This window comes from Chelonoidis abingdonii, chromosome 26 (genome assembly GCF_003597395.2).
Source record: "Chelonoidis abingdonii isolate Lonesome George chromosome 26, CheloAbing_2.0, whole genome shotgun sequence".
In the NCBI taxonomy this organism is placed as follows: domain Eukaryota; kingdom Metazoa; phylum Chordata; order Testudines; family Testudinidae; genus Chelonoidis; species Chelonoidis abingdonii.
Window position 1 is genome coordinate 6589631 of NC_133794.1, and position 23238 is coordinate 6612868.

Below are 23238 nucleotides of genomic sequence, written 5' to 3' on the forward strand. Positions count from 1 at the left end.
GTCAGGTTTTCTAAATCTTGGATCATCTTTGCTGCTAAGATGCTCTTCGCAGCATTCCTGCGGCGTGCTGCCCAGAAACGGGTGCAGGGCTCCAGCTGAGGGCAGGACAGTGACCTCCCATGTGCAGTAGACGACAGGTCTCTTAATACAGCCCAGACTGATATTTGCCTTTTTTGCAACTGCACCACGTTGTTGACTCCTTCAGTTTGGGCTCCCCTAGAATCCCCAGCTCTTTGCAGCAGTACTGGGCAGGCAGCCCACGCTGTAATCGTGCATCTGAATCTTCCTTTCTAAGTGCAGGACTTGGCACTTCTCCTTACTGAATTTCATCTTGTTGAATTCAGACCAGTTCTCCAGTTCCCTCTCTACCTACCTGTGCGCACCCCTCTTTCTGCTCTGTCCCCCTAGCCTCGGGCCCTCTGGCTAGCTGGCTATCGTTTTTGTGTGTCTCCTTCATCACCATAGCTAAGCACTTTTCAATGCTAAAAATGACAGCAGTGCTCTCTCTGTCTCTGCCTCCTCTCCCCCCGCAATCTGTGGGGAAAGGGACTATTTGCTGGCATTAGCATCTTTAACGCCTGTACATTCTATGTGAGATGCGGAGATGGGGCGGCCTGGTTCTCCATAGCCATTCGAATGCTGAAGGGCTGCTATCAGAGACGTGACATGACCGCAGTGAACTGTTCGGCTCAGTGTGTGTCTGGGAACATGAGAGTGGAAAGGTTGTGGGCAAAGCAGTAAAACATTGTTCCTGGGCCCTGCGCGAAGGGAGCCGGCCTGTTGTCATACAGTTAAACCTGACGAGAAGTTAATCCAAAACGGTTTCAATCGCAGCCCCATAAGGCCAATGCGCTGGAGCCCAGGCAGGGTCCCCCCCAGGAAAATGGTTTGTTTTTTGAACAAGGCAGCAGCTGATTTTATCATCTGCCTCCAGGCTGGGACTCTCAGGCCAGATACAGAGATAAATCTCCAGCTAGGGGGGAGATTAGAGGCAAATCGCTATTGATTATTTGCAATGGTCAGCTGGTTCCAGGAAAAAGTTATTTCAGCACAAGAGCAGGCGATTTCCAGAGGCCTCGTTGTGCGAGGTTCTGGCCATACCCTGGGGCGAGACACTCACGAGGCAGACGAAGCGGGGGAAGGGAGGTGGGCAAATGGAGGGGACGTGTCCCACCAAAGCTCGCCCAGTGGGTGGGCATCAGAGCTGAGTGTAGAATCCGGGGTCACACCCCACCACCTCCCAGCACAGGGTGACTGAGTGAAGGCCCCCTGCCTCTGTGGCTACTCGGGGGCAAAGGGTCGAGTCTGGGGCCTGGTCTCCAAAAGCGATTCCAGGAGCCCTGCTGGAGCATCAGGTAATAGCTACTGATTTTTGAGCACGTGCAGCTCCCATCCCTTAAGATTTGTGGGTGCTCAGCAGCTCTGGAAATCTCTGCCTCTGTTTCCCATCTCCTCCTGTCTGTTTAGGCTCTCTCACTTAGTGTCCGTGCAGCGCCTGGCACGGAAGATCTCGAGCAGGGCGAATAACGCCTAATAACAACAGGAGAAGTGAGGCAGGAATAGGGAATGGCTCCTCTCTGCTCCTCACCGTTCCCGGTTGCTAACTGGCAGTGAGACAGGGAATGACTTGCACTGGGGGAGCCAGGCAGATGGTGCAGAGGTTCGGGAGCCCCAGGTTCACAGCTGCTCTGGCTGAGTCCCTCAGGGGTGTCTCCACTGCCGATGGAGGCAGGGTGCAGCTGGGCTTGGCGCATTCCTGCCGGCTTTAACCCACGGAGTCCAGTTCAAGCTAGTGGCAAAGAGGCGGCAGCACATGGGCCAAGTGTTCTGGGCCGCAGAGCCGGGCCTCTCCCCCTGGGGCCTGAAGCAGGGATGTATTTGCCCCCCACCCCAACACACACTAATAATTAACAGGGGGGGCCCTTGAGCTGCTCTGGGCCCTAAGCACCTGCTTATGCCTGACGCTGGGTCTGTTGGGCTTCTTGTGCCACGCATGTGAAGCCGATGTCCCTGCAGCTTTATACTGATGTAGTAAGTGTATCTTGCGGCCCCCTTACTGCATCCTCATGGGGCGGCCCTAGTGCCTAGGACCCCTAGTCATAGACGAGGGCCCCCAGGACTTGGCACCATATGTTATGTTACAGTGGCGTCTAGGAGCCCCGGTCACGGACCACAAACCCGCTGTGCTGCGTGCGGCACCGGCGCAGAACAAAGAGATGGGCCCAGCCCCAAAGAGCTTCCAGCCCTAGAGAAAGAGCTGGGGGAGCAGAGGCACCCAGAGATGCCAGGTTAGGCGGTGTGGTGAGTGTGGACAGGCAGGGGAGCAGAGGGACCCAGGGAGGCCAGGTTAGGCGGTGTGGTGAGTGTGGACAGACAGGGGAGCAGAGGGACCCAGGGAGGCCAGGTTAGGCGGTGTGGTGAGTGTGGACAGACAGGGGAGCAGAGGGACCCAGGGAGGCCAGGTTAGGCGGTGTGGTGAGTGTGGACAGACAGGGGAGCAGAGGGACCCAGGGAGGCCAGGTTAGGCGGTGTGGTGAGTGTGGACAGACAGGGGAGCAGAGGGACCCAGGGAGGCCAGGTTAGGCGGTGTGGTGAGTGTGGACAGACAGGGGAGCAGAGGGACCCAGGGAGGCCAGGTTAGGCGATGTGGTGAGTGTGGACAGACAGGGGAGCAGAGGGACCCAGGGAGGCCAGGTTAGGCGGTGTGGTGAGTGTGGACAGACAGGGGAGCAGAGGGACCCAGGGAGGCCAGGTTAGGCGGTGTGGTGAGTGTGGACAGACAGGGGAGCAGAGGGACCCAGGGAGGCCAGGTTAGGCGGTGTGGTGAGTGTGGACAGACAGGGGAGCAGAGGGACCCAGGGAGGCCAGGTTAGGCGGTGTGGTGAGTGTGGACAGACAGGGGAGCAGAGGGACCCAGGGAGGCCAGGTTAGGCGGTGTGGTGAGTGTGGACAGACAGGGGAGCAGAGGGACCCAGGGAGGCCAGGTTAGGCGGTGTGGTGAGTGTGGACAGACAGGGGAGCAGAGGGACCCGGGGAGGCCAGGTTAGGCGGTGTGGTGAGTGTGGACAGGCAGGGGAGCAGAGGGACCCAGGGAGGCCAGGTTAGGCGGTGTGGTGAGTGTGGACAGACAGGGGAGCAGAGGGACACAGGGAGGCCAGGTTAGGCGGTGTGGTGAGTGTGGGCAGGCAGGGGAGCAGAGGGACCCAGCGAGCCCAGGTTGGCCGGTGTGATGGAGAGCGTCTTTCCTGCTATTTTTACATAAGAACATATGAACGGCCAGACTGCGTCAAACCAAAGGTCCATCTAGCCCAGTGTCCTGTCTTCCGACAGTGGCAATGCCAGGTGCTCCAGAGGGAAAGAACAGAACAGATAATCACCAAGTGACCCATCTCCTGTCACCTATTCCCAGGGTGGCTGGAGGAAAGGTAGCATGGTATGCAGTCACACTTCTGAGTGTAGTGTAGACAAACCCGTAGTCTCCGTGTGCCTCAGTTTCCCTGCCTGCACAGTGTGGCCAACAGCTCTGTCCTGCCTCCTGTGGGGTTGTGAGGATGAATCCACTGGTGATGGCGAGGCACCCAGATACATCGGTAATGGCCGCTGTGTAGTTACCTTGGCTAAAAGAGGCTCCAGGGCATTGGTTGCCTGGGGGTGTTTGGCTCCAGGCTTTATAAACATCCTCTGGGCCCCCTACCTGGGCAAAGATTGCCTCTGCAGCCGCAGGGGTCTGGCGCTTAGACACACTTGACATTTCATTACCCACTGTCTCTCGGAGGGGATGGCAGAGGCAGCAGCTGCAGGAGCCTGGAAATGTTGGAGACGCTCACTGAGGGATGCATTGGGGTGGGAGAGCGAAGCCCCTTATGCGTGACGGGTTAACAGCTTCGTGCCACGGGGGATTGCCCGCCCGCCGGGCCCGCGGAGATGAGCATCTGCTTCTGTCCCTGCACATTACCAGAGACGCTGTCTGGATGCTAGGCCCCGGGGCAGTGGGCGGCCGAGGGGGTGAGCTGAATCTGTCTGGGAAGCAGCAGCTCCGGCAGCCCCGCTGTCTCTGGGGAGGTTCCTTCAGGGAAAGTGGAACGCCACTTGCCTTCCCCTGCCTTGCTTTGCCCAGACCCTTAGCTAAGGAGCAACGCTGCACCGCATGGGGGTCAGCAACGGTCACCTGTCACTCACAGAGCGTCCGAGTGACACGCTCCGGTCCCCCCACCCCCCCCACAGGGCATGTCCCTGCTCAGCCTCCATGGCCAGAAGCAGCAGCAGGAGCCTCCGGCAGCTCAGAGCCAGTGGAAGAGGCGCAGAGCTCTCCCTGTCGGTGCCATGGGGCAGGTGGCAAAGGGGGGGAGCAGGGACGGAGAAGGGCGGACGCTGGCGGGACACATGGTTTAATATGGGGCCACAACTTGCCTCCGAGCGGCTGCCCCTGCAGCCTAACCAGTGCTGAGCTCTGAGCGTCTGCACCTTGGCATGTCCGGGGCCCCTGGCACCTAGCGCTGTGCAGCTACACGGCAAGACAGCCCCTACCCCGAAGAGCTTCAGGCTGAAGAGACACGGACACACTGCTGCCTCTCTGTTACAGTGCGGGACGGAGCCCAGAGAGATGCAGGAGCTCAGCTAACGTCCCCCAGGGAGCCGCGGCAGAGCTGGAATTCCTCCCATGCTGCCTCCATGCATGGGCAGACTCTGCTGTATCTCCGCAGTCGTCCCCCGCCCCGGGCTTTGCAGACCTCAGAGAGGCACCACTGCAGAGGGAGTCCTGTCCAGGGGCATAGGGACTGCCAGCTCTGGGAGCCAGCTACCTTGGGGTGTTGCTCTTGCCGTCACCCCGCTGCTTGCCCAGAGAAATGTGACAGCCCCACCATGTGCCCTGTCATTCTCTTGGGTGCGAAGCTTGCAGGCGGGGCAGTCGGGGGGCACAGCAGAGCTGGGGTCTCTTCATTGACCTGCTGGGTGACCCGAGGGAGTCACTTCTCTTTGCACCTCTCTGTCCCTCGCACCCTTAGACTGTCACCTCTTCAGAGCAGGGCAGAGCAGGGCTGGCTCTCCCTCTGGCTAGGGCTCAGAGCTCAACTGGGGACTCTCGGATGCTCACGGAAGGCATATGGCAATACGGATGGATGGGGCTGCGCCTGCTGCAGAAGTGTCTTGCTAGTGTGCTGCCCTAGCGATTGCATCTTGCAGTGTACGGCTGTAGATAAGGCATTCAGGAGCGCTGGGGAGAACGTCGCGTTAACCTGGCATGAGCACTGGGGAGCTGAAGAGCCCTCGCCCGGAGTGTCACATGGTGAATGTCTCGGGAGCGGGTGGTTCTGAGCCCCACTGCCAGGGCAGCAGGTGTGTATGTGGGGGGGTCCTTCGTGATTTCTGGAACGGCTGCTCCCCACTCCTACCATTCTGTGCACCGTGGGCAGGGGGGACGGAGTGCTGCTCTCAGAGAAGCTCGGAGGTGGTGCCTGCAGCCCCCTTGGGCTCACTGCCTCAGAGCTCCTCTGGAGCAGTGCAGTGATGTTTCTCCAGATGACCTCCAAGCTCGGAGGTGGTGCCTGCAGCCCTGTCCATGGGGTGCGTCACAGGCACTGCATAAGGAAACAAGCTCTGTCTGGACGGAGTCAGTGGGTTTGGTTTGGAGTGAGGAGAACAGGGCAGTTTTCTTTCCCCTGTGGGATGGATGGAACGGGGTGACTCCAGAGCTGGGCCCTGTGCAGGGTCATGCCTGCTTCTCCTGCGATGGGTGTCTGGCAGGGGCCTGCGCATGGGTATTTTTAAGTGGGTTTAAATCCTTTGTGGCTCTGGTGCAGGGCTGAGCGTTGGGCGTTTGTTGCTTATTGCAATGCTGGCTGTAATCTCGACTGGCTTTCGTGTGTTAAGCTATATTCGCTCCATGGAAAGCAGACTGTGCCGGAGGGACAGGGTGTGATGCAGTAGGGATTGTCTGTGTCGGGGATGGGAGAGCCGGGGATGACTTTAGGTGAGGGACAGGACCTGAGCCTGTAACCTGAGCTAGACAGTGGGGAGAGGTGTCAGCACCTTTGCCCGGGAAGCTGGACAAAGGAAGGGGCCGGCTGGAGGGAGGGAGTTCAGTTTCGGTTGTGGGCTGGGTGGTTGGAATTCAGGGAATCCCAGGCTGGGAACTAAGCTTCCTGAACCCCCAGAAGGACTCGACTGGGGGGTCCTGGTTGGGCCTCCAGGCTCTGCTGTAACCTGCATTCCTGTTGTACAATAAACCTTCTGTTTTACTGGCTGGCTGAGAGTCACTGTGAGTCCCAGGAAGAGGGGTGCAGGGCCGGACTCCCCCATACTCCGTGACACAGGGTCATCCCTTTTCAAACGCAGGTGCCTGGCTGGATGTGTGTCCTGGTTCTCCGAGTTGCCACTGTCCTCGCTGCAGATGTGAGCGCGCCACTCCCCTGTAAACCGGGACACACTTACTTTAACAAGTTCATTGTCATGCAGCCACGTGTGAAAGCCTCGTCCTGCATCGCCATGTTCTCAGAGATCTTAACACATCAGCATCACAACAAACCCAGCGGCCTCAGCTGGGATCTTCATCACAGCCCCGTTGTGCCCACAGCTGCCCAGACTCCGAGAAGAGACGGGCCCTGCCCCAAGGAGGAGAGCCACTGGCCTAAGGTCACAGAGCTGGGAAAGAATCCGGGGGTCTGGAGTCCCAGGCCGGTAGATCTCATCACTGTTCGCACAAACTGTTCTTTACCCCCCAGCTCCCTCATTTCACCAGCTCAGGACAGCCCAGGGCAGTGTGGATTCCCGGATGCCACGACTGCCGAGCCATCCAGCCCAGCTCCATGCAGCATGGAGAGACTGAGTGACCGAGGTGCCTGAATCTGTTCTGCCCTTGCCCGCTGGGAGCCTGGGCCTCATGTTCCAGGCTTTGGACAGCAAGTCCAGAGTGGAACGTATGGACGTGGTTTTCCCAGTCAGCTCTGCTCCTTGGGTGCCTGTTGCTCACGTGAGGGGCTGCAGACGCTGACGGCAGGAGATCTGGCAGGGAGATGAGCTCGTACGTCTGCACAGACCCAGATAAACGCTCCCAGCCTGCAGCCCCTGTGATGAGAGCAAGGGAAAGCGAGGGAGGCATTTCCCAGGGAGTCTGCTGTGCGCTGTGCATTTCACAGGGCACACCACTGACCTGGAGAGGTCAAAAATAAATAATAAATACCCATAAATCTTCTCCGAGTGGCAGGAGGGCTCAGGTGGTGGTGAAGGGAAGTCAGCCCCTGACCTTGGCAGGAATTAAAATGGCTTGGAAGCAGCAAGTGAGAGAGAGAGAGCTGGCCTCTGCACAGCTCCGTCAGTAACATCCCAGCTAAGCGCCGGTATCGAGCGGAGGCTGTCGCCCGAACCACCTGTTTGCCTGTGTGCAACATTCTGACTGAGCAGAGCCCGATGGAGGGGGCTGGGGAACAGCGTCTCCTCTCAGCGTGTTGGAAGGAGACATCTCTTTGCAGCCACGCCGCCCATTTTGCCAGCAGTCTGTTCCTCCAGCAGCAGCTGGGATGGCAGGAGATGGGCGAGCTGCGGAATGAAGGACCCGTGTGCAATGTGTGGGGAGGGGAGACGGACGAGAGATTCTGCTGCTAGTGCAGCCTCTGTTGTATACATTGACAGCCCCGCTCGCCGTGTGGGCTATTACCAGGGAGCGCCCTTGGCTGAGGGGCCGGCTGGCCTGGCGGATTGAAGCACTGGGCAGGGATGCAGGAGATCTGGGCTTGGCTCCCAGCTTTGCTGCTGACTGTGTACGTTACAGTGGGCAAATCTGTGGGTCTCAGCTCCCCCCAGCATAAACATGGGGTCACTTATAATCTTGCCTTTGTCTACTTAGGTATATGCAACATATGCAGCACCCAGCCCGGTCAGCACTTCACCCACCGCTAACATGCAGCTACTGCTAGGGTGAGCGGCAGTGGCGGTTTACCGGCAGGGCACAGAGGGAACTCCAGCATTCGAAATGTGCTACGGGGGAAGTGGAATCTGACCAGCCGAGAGGCACCCAGGGCCATGTCACCTGTTCCTGGCAAGGTGCAATTCTTGACCTTGGCTAGCTAAGGATTAAGAAGAGATGGACACTAGGGTTAACCCCTTGTGATGAAGTGGGACAGTTCTTAATGTTTCCTCTGAACACTGTGTGGGGCCTCAGTTTCCCCTATGCATTAAAAGTCTCCAGTGTGCATAAATGGCAATGGCCAACATTCTGTCTCCTAGCAACAATGGTCAGGGCCCTTCCCGCTAGAATAGCTAAAGGTGAGCAAAGAGATCAGGTGACCTCCTGGCCTGGGAAAGAGACAAAGCCCAGAAAAGGAGGGGCTGGAGGGGGTTTCAGGTTGGGGCTGGCTGGGGACGGGAATGAGGGCAGACGTGGGGGTCTTGCTCGCTGAGACCCAGAATGGACCCAGCTGAGGGGTCCCATTTGCTGTACCTACAAACTGTTTTAGCCTGTGTTCCTGTCATCTAATAAATCTGTTTTACTGGCTGGCTAAGAGTCATGTCTGACTGCAAAGTTGGGGTGCAGGACCCTCTGGCTTCCCCAGGACCCCGCCTGGGTGGGCTCGCTGGGGGGGGCACGGAGGGGCAGAGGATGCTGAATGCTCCAAGGAGAGACCCAGGAGGTGAAGAGGTGGGAGTTTCTTGCCCTAGAGACTGTCTGCTCCAAGGGAGAGGAGGCTCCCCAAAGTCCTGCCTGGCTTTGTGGGGAGCAGTTCCAGAGCATCGCCCGGGGACTCCGTGACAGGCACCCATACAGTATTCAGAGAAAACATTGAGAACATTCCCACTTCATCACATCTGGTTCCCCCTGGACTTCCAGCAGAGACACGGGGCTTGTTTCCACTGCCGTGCGAGCTGTGACTGCAGCACATGCAGCCCCCTGAGTTGCCCTGGACCTAGCTAGCACAGAAAACAATAGCAGCACGAGCACGCAGCATGAGCGCACAGCCCTGCCTGGGACCCTGAGCCCACACTGGAGCAGTCACACTGCCCAGCTCCTGTTCCCGGAGCTGGCTGGCTCCGAGCTAACCGCGCTATGGCTGCCTGTGCTGCATTCACGCCTCTGATTGCAGTGCAGACGTGCCCACGGTGCTAAACTCTGCATGTCTGCTGGAACGCCGAGACTTTCGCTGCCTTTGGAGGTCTCCCATCCTGCTTAGCATGGGACGTCTCGGGGGGCTTGCCCCACGGTTGCACTGGCAGGCCTGACAATGCTCCACAGGCGGGTGCAGTCTCTGGAGGTTGCGTTGCTTCTCTGCGAGGTGCTGCAGAGAGAGACCTGCCCTTTCTCCCCACATAGGAATCGCCCCCTGGGTCGCTTTACTGCGGTAAATGTTATTAAAAGCTATTAAGTTTTCTAACTGGTCTCAATTCCCCCGTCTGTGGTGGGCAGAGTCCACAAGCAGGCAGTTTTCCTTTTATTTCCTTTCCACTCTTTATACATTCACACACAAAAAAACGATTAAACTTTTATTATAACTTGCTGCAAAATGGCTCTGAAGCCTTCAGAGGCTGCAGCCGCAGCCGTAAACACCAACAGGGCCCCTGTTAATAAATAAATAACCACTGATGGAATGTGGCTGCGTTCTCGTCTTGTTAAGGCACTGAAATAAACTCATTTTAGCGGCAGCGGCGGATGAAATGAAAGAATCAAAGCCCACAAGAAATGTGCACTCGGGTGGTTTAAAGAACCAAGGAACAGTTGCAGCCCCCGATCAAAAGATGGGATTTTATACATGAAAACTGCAGGAAGAGGAGTGTTCTCAGCTAATTGGCAGGGAGGGATCTTCCTGGGGGCCAGGCACTAGACTAGGAATCACCTCCTGTTTTGCCTGGGCCAGAGAGCTTCTCTGCTTGCCTCTGGATGGTGCCTCAGACAGAATTCAGCCCCTCTGGCTGGGGTGGAATTTCTGTCCATCTCTGTGTCTGCAGAGCGCCTGGCACAACAGGCCCCTGGTGTACCTGGGAGCCTGTAGGGCATCCGTAGTGTGTAACAATTCAGTGCTGTCTTTATTTAGCCTCCTGTAGCTGCTCTGTCCTGGCCTTTGGGAGAAAAGCTGGTGTTTGTTAAATACCCGCTGATGGCTGGGCGTTGCTAGCGACCTGGGTGCTGCTGTCTGCGGTAGCAGTCCCCTCAGAGCCCCCTTGTTCAGCAGGCGTTTGTCTATCCAGAACCGTGCATGGGGGCGATGCGCCAGCCAGGCCGAGACACCACGCGCAGCCAAGTGAGCAAGCAAATTGCATTTGCAAAGATCTTCACACACGTCTCATAACAACTGCTCACCCCAGGCTACGGACACTGCTGCAGCGTGTGGCAGGGGAGTGGATGCTCACCACAGCCTGGCAGATGAAAGCAGGAAAAGGGAGAGCCCAGGGCAGGCAGAGGTTAGGGAAATCAGGCTGCAGCATGACCCTTCCTCATGGGACACAGAGCTGGAGATCCGCAGCCGGCGCCTGTGTTTTACTGCTGTGTGATTACAGCAAACTTTCCTCTGCCGGGACACTGCTGCGTTACAAATACCCGGTGTGCACGGCACAGGCAGGGGCAAGCCCTTCGGGGGAACCGACCCTAGTCAGCCAAGGCCTCTTCTAAATCCCTAAATGGGACTAGTGTGTGCTCTGGGCCTGGCCCGAGCGGGTGGGGGGAGCTGGCCCGAGGGGGAGCAGGAGGGGTCCCAGGGCGGAGCGCTCCTCTGCAGTCTGTTCGCCAGTACCTACGCCAGCCCCATGTGCTGGGGGCTGCTCACACGCACAGAGTAGACCTGGGTGAAATTTCTCAGACAAATATTTTATTCAGCAAAAAATGCTGTTGTGGTCGATTTGAACTGATTTGTGGCTCTGACATGCAGAGTTTTGGCCACTCGTAAAAGAGCTGCAGGAGGAGGAGATGAGGGGAGGGGCGGTGTTGCCCCCTAACCTCCGGGGCTCATGATTTCTAGGGGGTTAGGGTGCTCACCTGGGAGGTGGGAGACGCAGGTTGAAATCCTCGCTCTGGAACAGATGCAAAGTCACCAAAAATTCTGCTTCCATTCAACCCAAAGTGAAATGTTTTTTTTCCTTTGGTCCGTTCATGGCTGTTCCAGTCGGCGATGCACCCAGCCCTAGTAGGGAGAGCCGGTTCCTTGCCCTAACAAACACACAGGGTGACTAGATAAGACAGACAAAAGAGAAACAGGCCCAGAGAGGCTGGGTATAGAAGGCAGGTCAGCTGAGTCTCCATCCAGCACCCTACCCGCTAATTCACGCTCCTGCCTCAGGCACAAGTTCCAGTGCAGTGCCCAGAATCTAAACCTTTATTGAAAAAAAACAGTCACAAAGCTTCTGGCTGTAACCCAATTGCCATCCACTCCTTGAGATGAATGGATTGAAACAAACCCCGCGCGCACACACGCTTCTGGTGCCCTGTGGCTCGGTGTATAACGGGCCTCATTGTCACTCACCTGGTAACCCCGTTACACAGTGTTGGCAGCACAAACAGGCTTGGTTGTAAGTGAGACTCTGCTCCCACACTGAGTGTGATCAAAAGGAGGAGGGGAGCTGGATGCAGTGAATATGCTCCAATGAGTGACTAATGGCTGCTGATGCTGCCAGGCCAGCTGCTTGCTCTCTTCCGCATCTCTCTGGTGCAGAGCGAAGATGCTTTCTCCTTGCATGCCTGTAATTCATTTAGCACAATCATCTTTTCGTTATGGGCAGGAGGTGCAGAGCTGGGAGAGGGCCTCGTTAATTAAACTGAGATCAGAGGAGGGAGCAGGGCGTATCAAATCAATTCTGGCCAACTCTGTGCAGAATCCAAATGGAAGTCACCTGCAGCCTTCCCAGGGAAGGCAGAGGAGTGCGGTGCTAATGAGGCATCTCCTAGGAGCACTGGTATTAAATCAGAGTTTCATTCTGTTCCTGGGCCCTTATTAATAACGCTCGGAACAATTCCGGTGGCCAACTCTTCCCCTGGTCTCAGCAGCACTGAGCTATGATTTGGGATCTATATTGCATGGAGCTGGGTTGTTTTGCATGTTGGGAAAGGAGCTGGACAATCCTGCGGGTCCTGAGCTCCAGGCTTTGGGAAGTAGAAATAGTGCAGAACTTCAGCTTGTGCAGGAGAGAAATCCCCGGGAACAGCAATAAAGGTGATGTTTGTACCTCAGAGAGAGAGAGAGAGAATGTGTGTCCCACGAAAGCACTGCGGGCTCTCGCCTGTACCGGTCTCCGGCACTGCTTTGGGAAGAGGGACTGCACGTCTCAGGAAAGCCCCTGCTCTCACTGCTCCATTTTGCTTTTCCAGGTGCAGAACATCTCCCAGTCCATGGAGGTGCTGGACCTGAGAACCTACCGCGACCTGCAGTACGTGCGCAACACGGAGTCCCTCATGAAGGGGCTGGATTCCAGGCTGAAGGTGGCCACTGAAAGCCAGAAAAGCCTGAACACTAAAAGCTTCCAGGTAAACCTTTTGCAGATTCCAGTTTGCCAGTGCTCTAGCTGTCTGGTACTGCAGCCCTTGGGGGCGATCAGCACTGTGGTTCTGAGTTATGCCAGGGATGGGTGCCGCTGCTCTGTGGATACAGCTGAGGATATGGGGCAGGAGGCAGGGAGGCGTAAGTGATGCCCAGGCCTCGGTGGGATTTGGGCATTGAGGTGGTTTTGAAAGTCCCATTCTGCATCTGCTAGGAGTGCCCAGAGGCACCAGCTGTGAGCAGCACCCCGTGGCGCAGGGTGCTGCATAGACACAGTGTGAGACAGTCCTGCCAATGGACAAGGCAGACTAAGGCCTCGTCTGTGCTCATGTCCTGCTGCTCTAACATGCTAGCCACAAACCTCCATAGGGCCGGTCGGTGCTAGGAATTTAGGGCCAAATAACTGTGTCGCTCAGGGGGGTGAAAAATCCGCCCCCTCCGCCACTCCCAAGCAACATGGTTAAACTGACCTAGCCCCTGGTGTAGACAGAATTCTCCTGTCAGCTTCGCTACCACCTCTCGGGGAAGCGGGAGAGCGCCTGCGCTGGTAGGAGATCCTGCCCTTGGCCGAATGGAGCGTCTTCAAAGGCTGCGGCGGTGCTGCTGTGGCGTGTCAGTGTAGGCAGTTCTGCTCGTGTTAAAAGCACTTGTGGTAGTGTCGCTTATTCTGCTCTCTGCTGCCTTATGTGCTTTCCTGGTGGCATAGGCGCCAACTTTTCTCCGGTGCCCGTGGGTGCCCCCGCCCCTGGGCCCGCCCCCATTCCAACCCCATCCCAAAGTGCCTGCCCTAACTCCGCCCCCTCCCTGCCCCTATTGGATCCCTTCCCCAAATCCCCAGCCCTGCCTCTTCCCCCAGTGCCCCTCCCTGGTCAGGGATGTCAGTTCCCTCTGTGACTAGGTGGGAATGTTCTGTGAATGCTGAGTGGGGAGCGTTGGCCTGGGAAGGTTGCAGGGGAGTTTTGCAGGAACGGTCTGCATTGGGAGATGGGAGACTTTCCTTGAGGGAGGATACCTGAGCATGTAACATGGGAACAAAGGAGCAGGGAAATGGAAAAAGGCTGGGGGAGGCTGAGTAAAAGGCTGGAGGGAGTTTCAGTTTGGAGCTGGCAGGGAAATGGAGAGGAGCCCCGACGGGGCTTGGGCTTCCCAACGGGGATGTGACCTCCCTGGGGCCCCCAGATGGACCTAACTGAGGGGGTCCTGTTGTCTGTACCGGCAAGACCTGTTTTGGACTGTGTTCCTGTTGTCTAAATAAACTTTCTGTGTTACTGGCTGACTGAGAGTCACGGTGAATAGCAGGAAGCCGGGGGTGCGGGGCCTTGTCTCCCCCACACTCTGTAACACCCTCTACTGGTCCCTGTCTGGCTGGGAGGAGCTGGCCGGGCTGTCTCATCTCGCCATGCGCTGCTGGGCAGGGCAGCTGATTCCAGGATCAGTGAACAGCCGATGGAGAGGACAGGAAGAAGATGTGGGGGGGGGGGGTAGGGACACACGAGGGAGGGGAAGACGAAGCAGGATCTCAGACATGTCCACCTGGAGTCCTCGCTGGTACAGCAATGATGGTCCAGTGTCCTCATCAGCAGGCCACTCATCCAGGCTTAAACCGGACAGGCCTGTTTTTGGAGGAGTTTGCCCCTGTCGGGTTCTGGGGGATGCTGTATTGCAGGACTGTGTATGAACCAGGGCTGGTTCCATGCCGTCCCAGAAGTACCAGCATGTGCCCCCACAAAACCCAGCCAGGCCCTGGCATGAGGCCTTGTTCCCCGCAGAGCACCTCACCCCGGGGCAGGGCCTAGCTCCAGACCCAGGCATCACGTCCTGCTGGGTTTAAGGCCTTTGACTGGCCCACTGCCCGGGGATGAATTTCACCCCACATAAGCTGCGGCAACAGAAGGTGAATGCTGCAGAGCAAAGCGTATTCACGTGCCCTTGAGTAGGGAGGCCCACAGTTCTCAGTCGACCTGTAATGTGGCTGTCCTGGCCGTGGGCCTGTTCCCATTACCCACTCCCCAAAGTCAGGCTCCCTGCACCCTCCCACGGCTGCCCTGCCCTAGGCACACCCTTGCCTGCTGCTCCCCTTCTCTGCCGACTGCAGGGTGGGGGTCCCACCTAGCTGAGAAGCAGCTAGTGCTGGTCACTCGAAATGACGGAATACTAGGGTAGAGGGAATCTGGAGTTGCTTCAGTCTGGCCATCCCTGCGTCCCTGTGTCCTGTGTGCATCTGCCAGAAAAGTGTAGGCCTATCGAGCTTGCTGGGTGGAGAAGGCGTCATCCACAGAAGGGACGGGAGCTGCCGGGAGTGAGATGCTGGCTAGAAAGTTGTTTTCACATCTCTTCCTCCCTAATGAGGGAGCTTGTGGCATCCTTACCCAGAGCTGCCACCTGCCTGTTAGCGAGCCACACATATGAATATTTCATCGTGTTTTCTCCCCCCGACGGTGCTTTGAACAGTCCTGCTCAGTGGAATTAAAGCGCGGCAGGTACAGACAGACCCTTCAGGAGCCAGTAGTTCCTCTCTGCAGCAGAGGCGGGTGTCTATTCCACAAGCATTGAAAGCGCTGAAAGGGGACGCGGCAGCCATGTGTGCAGGCGATGCCTTGGGGTTCAGCTGCATTTTCATTCCAGCTCAGCTAGAGATGCTCCGACAGCCAACATGTACATTCAGAATGTCCCCCACACACACACCTTGCCCCCGCCCCGGACCTGGCAAACTTCAGCCGGCGTCATTAGCGGAGCCTGCATGCTGAAGGCCGTGAGTTCAATGTTTTCAAAGCAATGCCTGAGTGTGAAAGCCACCGTTTGGGACCCCGATCAGTGAGCTGCCTTAAAGGGACGCTGTGGTAAGTGTGTGTCCCTGGAGATCAACCGGGCCACCCAAAACTACTAGTTGTGGTGAAAATGTCAGTGTTGAGCTGGCACAAGCTAAGGGAGCAGCTCCTCCAGCTAGTATCTGTAGTATGCTGTCATCTCCCATGTGTGCTGGAGAGGGACAAAGCCCCTGCTGTGTTCGTGTGGATTATTGAGCCTTCTGGAGACGATGCCATGGAGCCTGGCATGGCGGGGTCTGGTGAAAGGTGACAGCATGCCAGCCCCGGGCAGAGCATGGAACAGATTTCACATGGGAGGCGGCAAGGCAAGGTCCCCACCCAAACAGCCCCTCTCTCGGGCTGTCTGCAGTGACTGCCTGTAGAGGAGCTCCGAGAACTATGGACATTACAGATGGAAAGACCTTGCCTTGTCCTATTTCTGCTGGCCAATAGGGGCTTGTTCCCTGTTGCTTATTCTTCCATGGTCTGCGGCCTCCGCCATGCTATTTTCTTTTTCTCTAGCATCTTCTGCATGGCCATTAGCCTTTCCCAGCCTTGCAAATCCCAACTGCAAAAATCAGCATCTACTGCTGGTGTCATAGCATTAGCAAAGGGGGCTGCGAAGTTGGAGAGCATTCACAGAAGAGCCAGGAGATGGACTTGAGGCCTGAGAAACCTGCCTGACAGCGAAAGGATAATCTGCTTGACTTGCTGAAGAGAAGGTTACAGCGCGGCTTGATCATGGCCTAGAAGTGCCTATGTGGGGAGGAGATTTCTGATCGCAGACAAGGGCAGAGCAAGAGCCAGTAACTGGAAGCCGGCACTAGACGAATTCAGGGTAGAACGAAGGCACACATTTATACCGGTGAGAGGATTGCCCTAGAGGTGCAGGGAATTCTGGATGACATGGTCTCGTTAGCCCGCAGACCACTAGGCAAGATGCCAGGCTCGAGGGGGTGCTCTCTGGCCCGCAGGAGGTCACACTAGACTGGTACGTCTGGGGCTGGAGTTAATACTGCACCTTTACAGGCGAGCCCCTGCCGCTCAGCTCATTCCAGGATCCCTTTGGTCCTGCCTCCACCAGCTCAGCTCAGGAGTCAGCAGAGGAGGCAGGGCCATGGGTGAGTGCCAGGCTGACACCAGGGGAAGGGCGCCACATTTGCAATTAAAAATAAGTAAACAAACAAATGCTTTTCCCTGCAGCCTCTGGGGAGGAATCTGTGCTGATAAATGACTGCAGCCCGGCTGCCTCCCCAGCCTCTTCTCCATTCAATCACCTTCCCCCAGTCATTTTTCAGGTGCTCCAAAACCGCTGTGATTAGAAACCATTTGCTGGGAGTAATGGCTGTTGATTTCTGCAGCAGATGGGAGAGGAACTGTAACCCAGCCAGAGCCACCAGGCAGTGGAGCAGCCAGGAGCTGCAATCTCCCCTCTGCAGCTGGGAGGGGAGCATAGGGGTCTCTGGAGGTAACTCACCAGTGACCCAGGCATCTGTGTCCAACATGAGGTGTACCCTGTGCTGATATGGGCACTGGGGGGTTCCCCAAGCCCCAGGGATGAGCCTGGGCTGAACAGGGTCAGAGCCTGCTGGGCCCCTCTGCAGCTTGGGTCTTGTCCTAAAGCCAGAAACCCTAAATAGCCCACCCCTGTTGTACAGATAAAACTACCCAGGATGATTTATGATCAATAACTAATATCTTAATTCATACACACACACACACACTCATCAATAACTAATATCTTAATTCTTACACACACACACTCATCAATAACTAATATCTTAATTCTTACACACACACACACACACACACACACACACACACACACACGATGTTCTGCAGCTGCTGCATAGTTACCAGTCCTGAAAACAGCTTAAGTTCATGGCTTGATTTTTCAGCTTGGGTTGGTAGCTTCTGGCGGTAACTGGCCAGGAAAGCCGGGCACAAGGCCGAGCTGGGTCTCTGCTGGGCCTGCACCGATGTCCTTCCATGCTGGCAGCAGAATGTTACCCAAAGTCTCTCATCTCACCCTTCTTTTTCATAGGCTTTTAGTTTGGATTCAAAGTCTATCGGTCTGGCTGTGTCACGCTGCCTCCGGGTTTGGATTGATCACCCATCAGTTGCAGGCCTGACTTTCAGCCTGGGACCTGGCTTTGATCTTCCTTCTGTTGTTCTTTTGTCCTTTTCTTTTTAGGGTGGATGCTTCTTACTTTCTTTAGGGCTGTTGTCTAGGTCTTCAGCCGTTGGTATTAGAACTTTATCTCATCAGGACAGGCTGGGGCTGGAGGTTGATTCCATCATCCATACATGCCTCATTCACACATCTAAACTAACTAATATGATTACAGCAGGGTTTGCACAAATGAAGGTTGAAGAAAGCTTTTACAAAATGGAGTGAGCATTTTAAAATGGGGTTTGAATTGCAATATGGCAAACAGTGAACAGAAGTTACAGTGTAGGCAAGTGTAGTGTGGATGGTGAACAGAAGTTACATTAATAAAGTGAACAATTAAAAACAATTTCATTGATCAGTTCTACACCCCCCTCCCCCAGTGCTCTGGGCAGTCCCATTCCCCAGGCCACTATGTGTCCAGACCTTACGCACCTGTCTGTCATCTGGGCCTCCCAGATAGGGTGACCAAATGGCCCGATTTTATAGGGACAGTCCCGATTTTTGGGTCTTTTTCTTACATAGGTTCCTATTACCCCCCACCCCCATCCCGATTTTTCACATTTGCTGTCTGGTCACCCTATTCCCAGATCTGCGTTAAGTCGCACCAGCCTCAGTAACCGCCCGACCGGCCTGTGAAGGGTGCGTCTAGTGGCGAGAGCGGGGACTGGCAATGGGGAGCCGCTGGGCTCTAATTCGGCTCCGGTGGGGGCCGTGTTGTAGCAGATAAGAGCAAGGCGCTTGGAGGCAGGACTCCTGGGTTCTTTTCCGCTCTTTTCCCATGTGACTGTGGGTACGTAACATCACCGCTCGGTGCCTCAGTTTCCACCTGTAGGGTGGGGATAGGGACTCTGGCCCACCTCCCGGGGCATGTGAAGAGCCGTTAATTACCCGCAGAGCCCACTGCTCCCAGTCCTGGCGAGTGGGGCCCCAAGAAGGCTACGTGGAATGGATGAAACCCGTCCCAGCTGACAGCGGGGCCCAGGGGGCTGCTGCCTGCCCCCAAGCAGCCGCACGACCGCCCTCTGCTGCCGCCTCGCAGTTACTGGCACCGGCGCTGCCAGGAGCTGCGGGGAGGGACTGGCAGTTTTGCAGACGGTGCTGAGCAAAGTGGGGCTGGGATTCATGCGGGCTCTGGGTCAGAGCCGCCTGTGTTAGGAGCTGGAGCCATTCTCCCAGCAAAGCCTGCAAGCCCCTTTGCCTGGCTGCTGAGACCGGCTGTCCCCAATGCTGCAGGGCTTGTAGGTACAACCAGAACCCGCCAGCCAGGTCCCTCTGGGGGCCAGGATCTTAGACCCCAGACTGGGGGTTCCCTGCCTCTTCCCAGCCAGCCCAAAACTGAACCCCCCTCCAGCCCCTCCTTTCTGGCCTTTGTCTCTTTCCCGGGCCAGGAGGTCACCTGATCTCTTTGTTCTCCCACATCTTTAGCATCCCCTTGCAGGGGGAAAGGGCCTGGATCATTAGTTGCCATGGAGACAGAGTTTCAGCCAGAACTGAGGCCCCACATGGATATTCAGAGGAAACATTAAGAACAGCCCCTCTTTGTCACACCCAGCTTCTGGCAAACACAGGCTAGGGACACCATCCCTACCAGCCTGGCTAATAGCCACTGATGGACCTATCCTCCATGAACTTATCTAGTTCCTTTTTGAACCCTGTTATAGTCTTGGCCTTCACAACATCCTCTGGCAACGAGTTCCACAGGCTGACTGTGCGCTGCGTGAAGAAATACTTCCTTTTGTTTGTTTTAAACCTGCTGCCTATTAGTTTCATTGGGTGACCCCTAGTTCTTGTGTTATTTACTCCTTCTCATAACAACTGCTTTTACTAGGGATGTTTGGGGCTGGGTGCCAGCCTCACGGGGTGAGTTCTCTGGCCTGTCTGGTTCAGGGCAGGCTCTGTAATTACAATTCTTGGCAGTGAAATCGCCAGCTCTTTGCCAGTACATCCTTCCTACCTCCCACGGCTCCACCAAGATCCTGAAACTGATGAACGTTTCCTCTTACTCAGTGATTCTCCACGTTCCCCCAAAGTGACCCTGCTTCACAGGTAGAGGCTCTTTCCAAGCTCCGTCCCCTCACATATGTGATCAGGAGGAGGCTGCGCCAAGCGAGTCTGTTTGTGTGTGTGAGTCAGGAGGTTGACAGGGATACTTGACCTTGCAGGGCAGAGTCCCAGAGCCCAGACATCCACGCCGCAATTAAACAGCCTCTTGAGCCTGGCCAGCCGCGGGTTTGAAATTGCAGCGTAGACGTACCCTAAAAACTCGAACACCAGGACACAGGTGCTGTGCCCAGGCTGGAGAACTGCCCAGAGCAGAGCAGCTGGTTCCTGCCAGGGAGTCACTTGTCCATTTTTCCCCTCACCCCTGCATCTTGGTTGTGCTCTTGGCTGGCAGGTTTATCACCCTGGTTTCAAAGAGCAGCGCTCCAGGGGCGTGAGTCTCCAGCCTGCCCATGGCCTGAGTGTCACGGAGTCCCTGGGTGATGCTCTAGAACTGCTCCCCACAAAGCCAGTCTGGACTTTGGGAAGCCTCCTCTCCCTTGGAGCAGACTTGTTCAGGGCAAGAAGCTCACATGTCTTCACCTCCTGGGTCTCTCCTTGGAGCATTCAGCATCCTCTGCCCCTTCGTGTGCTTCCCACAGCGAGCCCACCCAGGCGGGGTCCTGGGGAAGCCACAGGGTCCTGCACCCCACTTTGCAGTCAGACGTGACTCTCAGCCAGCCAGTAAAACAGAGGCTTTATTCGATGACAGGAACAGGTCTAAAACAGAGCTTGTAGATACAGCGAACCGGACCCCTCGGCCGGGTCCATTCTGGGGGGCAGTGAGCCAGACCCCCACGTCTCACTTCCCCTCGTCCCCAGGCAGCTCCAGCTCCTAACAACCCCCTCCAGCCCCTCCTCTCTGCTCAGCCCCTTTCCCGGGCCAGGAGGTCACCTGATCTCTTTGTCTCCAACACCTTCAGCTGGCACCTTTGCAGGGGAGGGGCCCAGGCCATCAGTTGCTAGGAGACAGTGTCAGGCATTTAGGTTCCTCTGCAGCAACCACACACCCTTATTCCACCACCTAGATATTAAGAACTGCCTAGGGGACACTGAGGCATCACCACAGTATTCAGAGAAAACATTAAGAACATTCCCAGTTCACCACACTGAGACAGAAGGCAAGTAACACGCAGCGCCTCTGGTGCATGGTGTGGGTGGGGCGCTGTTCCTGGGGAGCCCGTGGCACCGCCGAGTAGATGTGCACCCAGCCGCGGTAACTCACTGGGCAAAGGCAGGCATGTGAGGTGAGGGGGAAGCAGCTGATGCAGCAGCAGTCACCCACCCTGCGGCACTGAGTCCATGCCGAGCCCGTGCCCTGGCAAGCCCAGAGATGGCACCTGAGGCTGGCATGGAAGGATGAGGGTGTCTACTCCTGTCCACAGCACTTGGGCACAATGAGGCCTCTGTGGAGCAGCCCAGGGTGAGTGACATGAACCTCGGGCAATGGCCTGGAATTGCAGCTTCTGGATGGTCAGTGGGGAGCTCAGTGACAGGCCCCCCTTTTCCCCCCCAGCCTCGTGCCTGGCGGGAGCTTTGCTTGGCTGCTTCCTGAAGCACCAGTATGTGCTCCGAAGTCTTTCTCCAGCCCTGCAGCAGGTAAACCATCTCTGCTGCCGTCCACGGGCTCCTGGCATCGCAAGAGGCAGCACGTTCCTTTGGGTGGGGCCCTGCAAAGGGACTCAGGGCGCCTGGGTTCCATTCCTGGCTCTGCTGGTGACCTTGGACAAGTCACTGCCTCCCTCCAGCTCTTTGGCACATGGACTGTCTCTCTTTCTCTGTCGGCGCAGCGCCTGGCACGCTAGGGCCCTGAGCTCGGTTGAGCTGTCCGTGTAGCACCACAGAGTCCAGGGCTCTGACCGTCCCCTTGAGAGCTCAGTGTGTTTTGGAAGCGCCTGTCTCCATAGGCCGAGTCTGGACACAGGGTTCCTGACTGGTGTCAATGGGGGTTGTGTCTGTGCTCGGATGCAGGGTCTCAAGGCTTGACCGCGTGGGGGTGGAGTGCCTAGAAGTTAATCTGCAGGATGGAGTCCCTCCCTCGCTCCCTCCCTCGGCCCCAGCTCTTGCTGTGAATGTTGACTCCCATGGGGTGGCAATTAATTCTCAGGGCTGCTGGCTGCCTGCATAGCCCAGCCTGGGTTTTTCCACTCGCATTGGCTGGGAGCTGGGAGCCTGACTCATTCCCACCTCCAGCGCTAAGCACCGCTCAGCTACAGCCGTCTGCATTTAGCTCCATGGCGGATTCAAGTCAGGCATCGTTGTGCATCCAGATCACAGCCACATGCACACACCCAGTGCTATTGCATTGCCCCCTCCTCCCTGCGCGTGAACACACACACACACACACACACACACACACTCTCTCTCTCTCTCTCTCTCTCTCTCTCTCTCTCTCGCTGCCCTCCCCCTGCCTGTCCCTGAGGCTGGATCCTGGCAGCTCAGCTCATTCCAGGGCCTTCTCTTTCACACTCTCCACTCCAGCAGCCGTCATTAAAAAAATGCAGCAGCGATTACTGTGCTGGCTTTCCGGAGCTCGGCGTGGTGTTGCTCTGTGCAGCCAACCTTGCCCAGGACGCAGCGCAGGTCTGTAAGGTGCAGGGAGCTGGGGAGGGCACAGGAAATGATACAGGCCAGGAGCAGGCAGGACCTGCACAGTGTCTCGCCGCCAGCGTGGGACAGCTGAAACCATGGAAATGTGCTGGGGGCAGCACGCGCAGCAGCATCTGGACTCAGAGAAGCAGTGGGGACTAGCAAGCCCATGTCCCTGGGGCCTGATTCGCCTCCCTCTCACCTCTGGTAACACTATTGTTCTCCTGGGGTCGTTGGGAGGAGGAGGACTGGCCCCCGAGTGCAGACGGGCTCGTGGGAGCCCCTTGGCTGGCTGCGTAGTGCAGGCCAGAGCTCCCCTCCCACGGGCTAGCACAGATCCTGTAACCAGCCACCAAAGGCCAGATTCTCCAGTGCCCAGCACCTTGTGCCACTACTTATACCAGCACAGAGGGAGTGCAGATCATTGCTGCTCTGATCTGCTTTGTACTGGTGTAAACGGGGAAGGACAGCAAGCAGCTCAGCTCCCGCAGTCTGACGGGAAAGGGAGCCGGCTCTGCAGCTGGAGGCGCGGCGTTTCCCGTATCTGCTCAGCTTGGAGCGTGCGAAAAGCCGTTGCGCAGACAGTGGTATGGGCGGCAGCCTGGGCTCCCCACTGCAAGTATAGCGAGGGTTGAGGATGAGGTCGTGCTTGGGCAGCCGCCCTGGCCTGCTGCCTGCACTGCTGTGGTTGCACTGCTGTTTTTAACACTCTAGCTTGATCAAAACTAGCGTCCGTGAGTCTCTCCTAGCCGGCCACTGCTCCCCTCCCGCTGCCGGGCAGACAGCGGTGTCAGTGGAGCACCTGCCCCAAGGTCAGTCGAAATACGAGTGCAAGTGAGCTAAGAAAAGCATCTGTTAAGATGAGTTCCTGTCTGCATCCTGTAGAACTTGCCCATACCGGTATTGCCCTGGCCTCTTCTTTTGTCATTCAGTGTTGAACAAATTCTAAAACAATATGCATTTCCTCACCCTTTGGGGGCGAAGCCAGACTTTTAGGCACCTGCTCCCCTACTTGGTGTAAAACTTTGCTTGTGCCAATCAGAAACGAATACACGCAGGTTTTGGGCCCCGTCCCCTATGACACTTCTATGATGTCATAGTAGGTACTTTAGGCCGGCCTGCCATGTGCAGGCAGGGAGAGGAGAAAGAAAAACGAATCCTGTGTATCCTGTGT

General features: G+C 56.7%; 1 protein-coding gene across 2 annotated transcripts in view; it reads left to right on the forward strand.

Annotated features, from left to right (window-relative positions):
* The window catches only part of OLFM2 (olfactomedin 2), an 82035-nt gene that overhangs the window by 43061 nt on the left and 15736 nt on the right, over nucleotides 1–23238 (forward strand). For both annotated transcript variants that reach the window (XM_032793160.2, XM_032793159.2), the window contains exon 3: nucleotides 12287–12442. In XM_032793160.2, the coding sequence (XP_032649051.2) occupies nucleotides 12287–12442 (156 nt within the window). The remainder of the gene's footprint in view (nucleotides 1–12286; nucleotides 12443–23238) is intronic.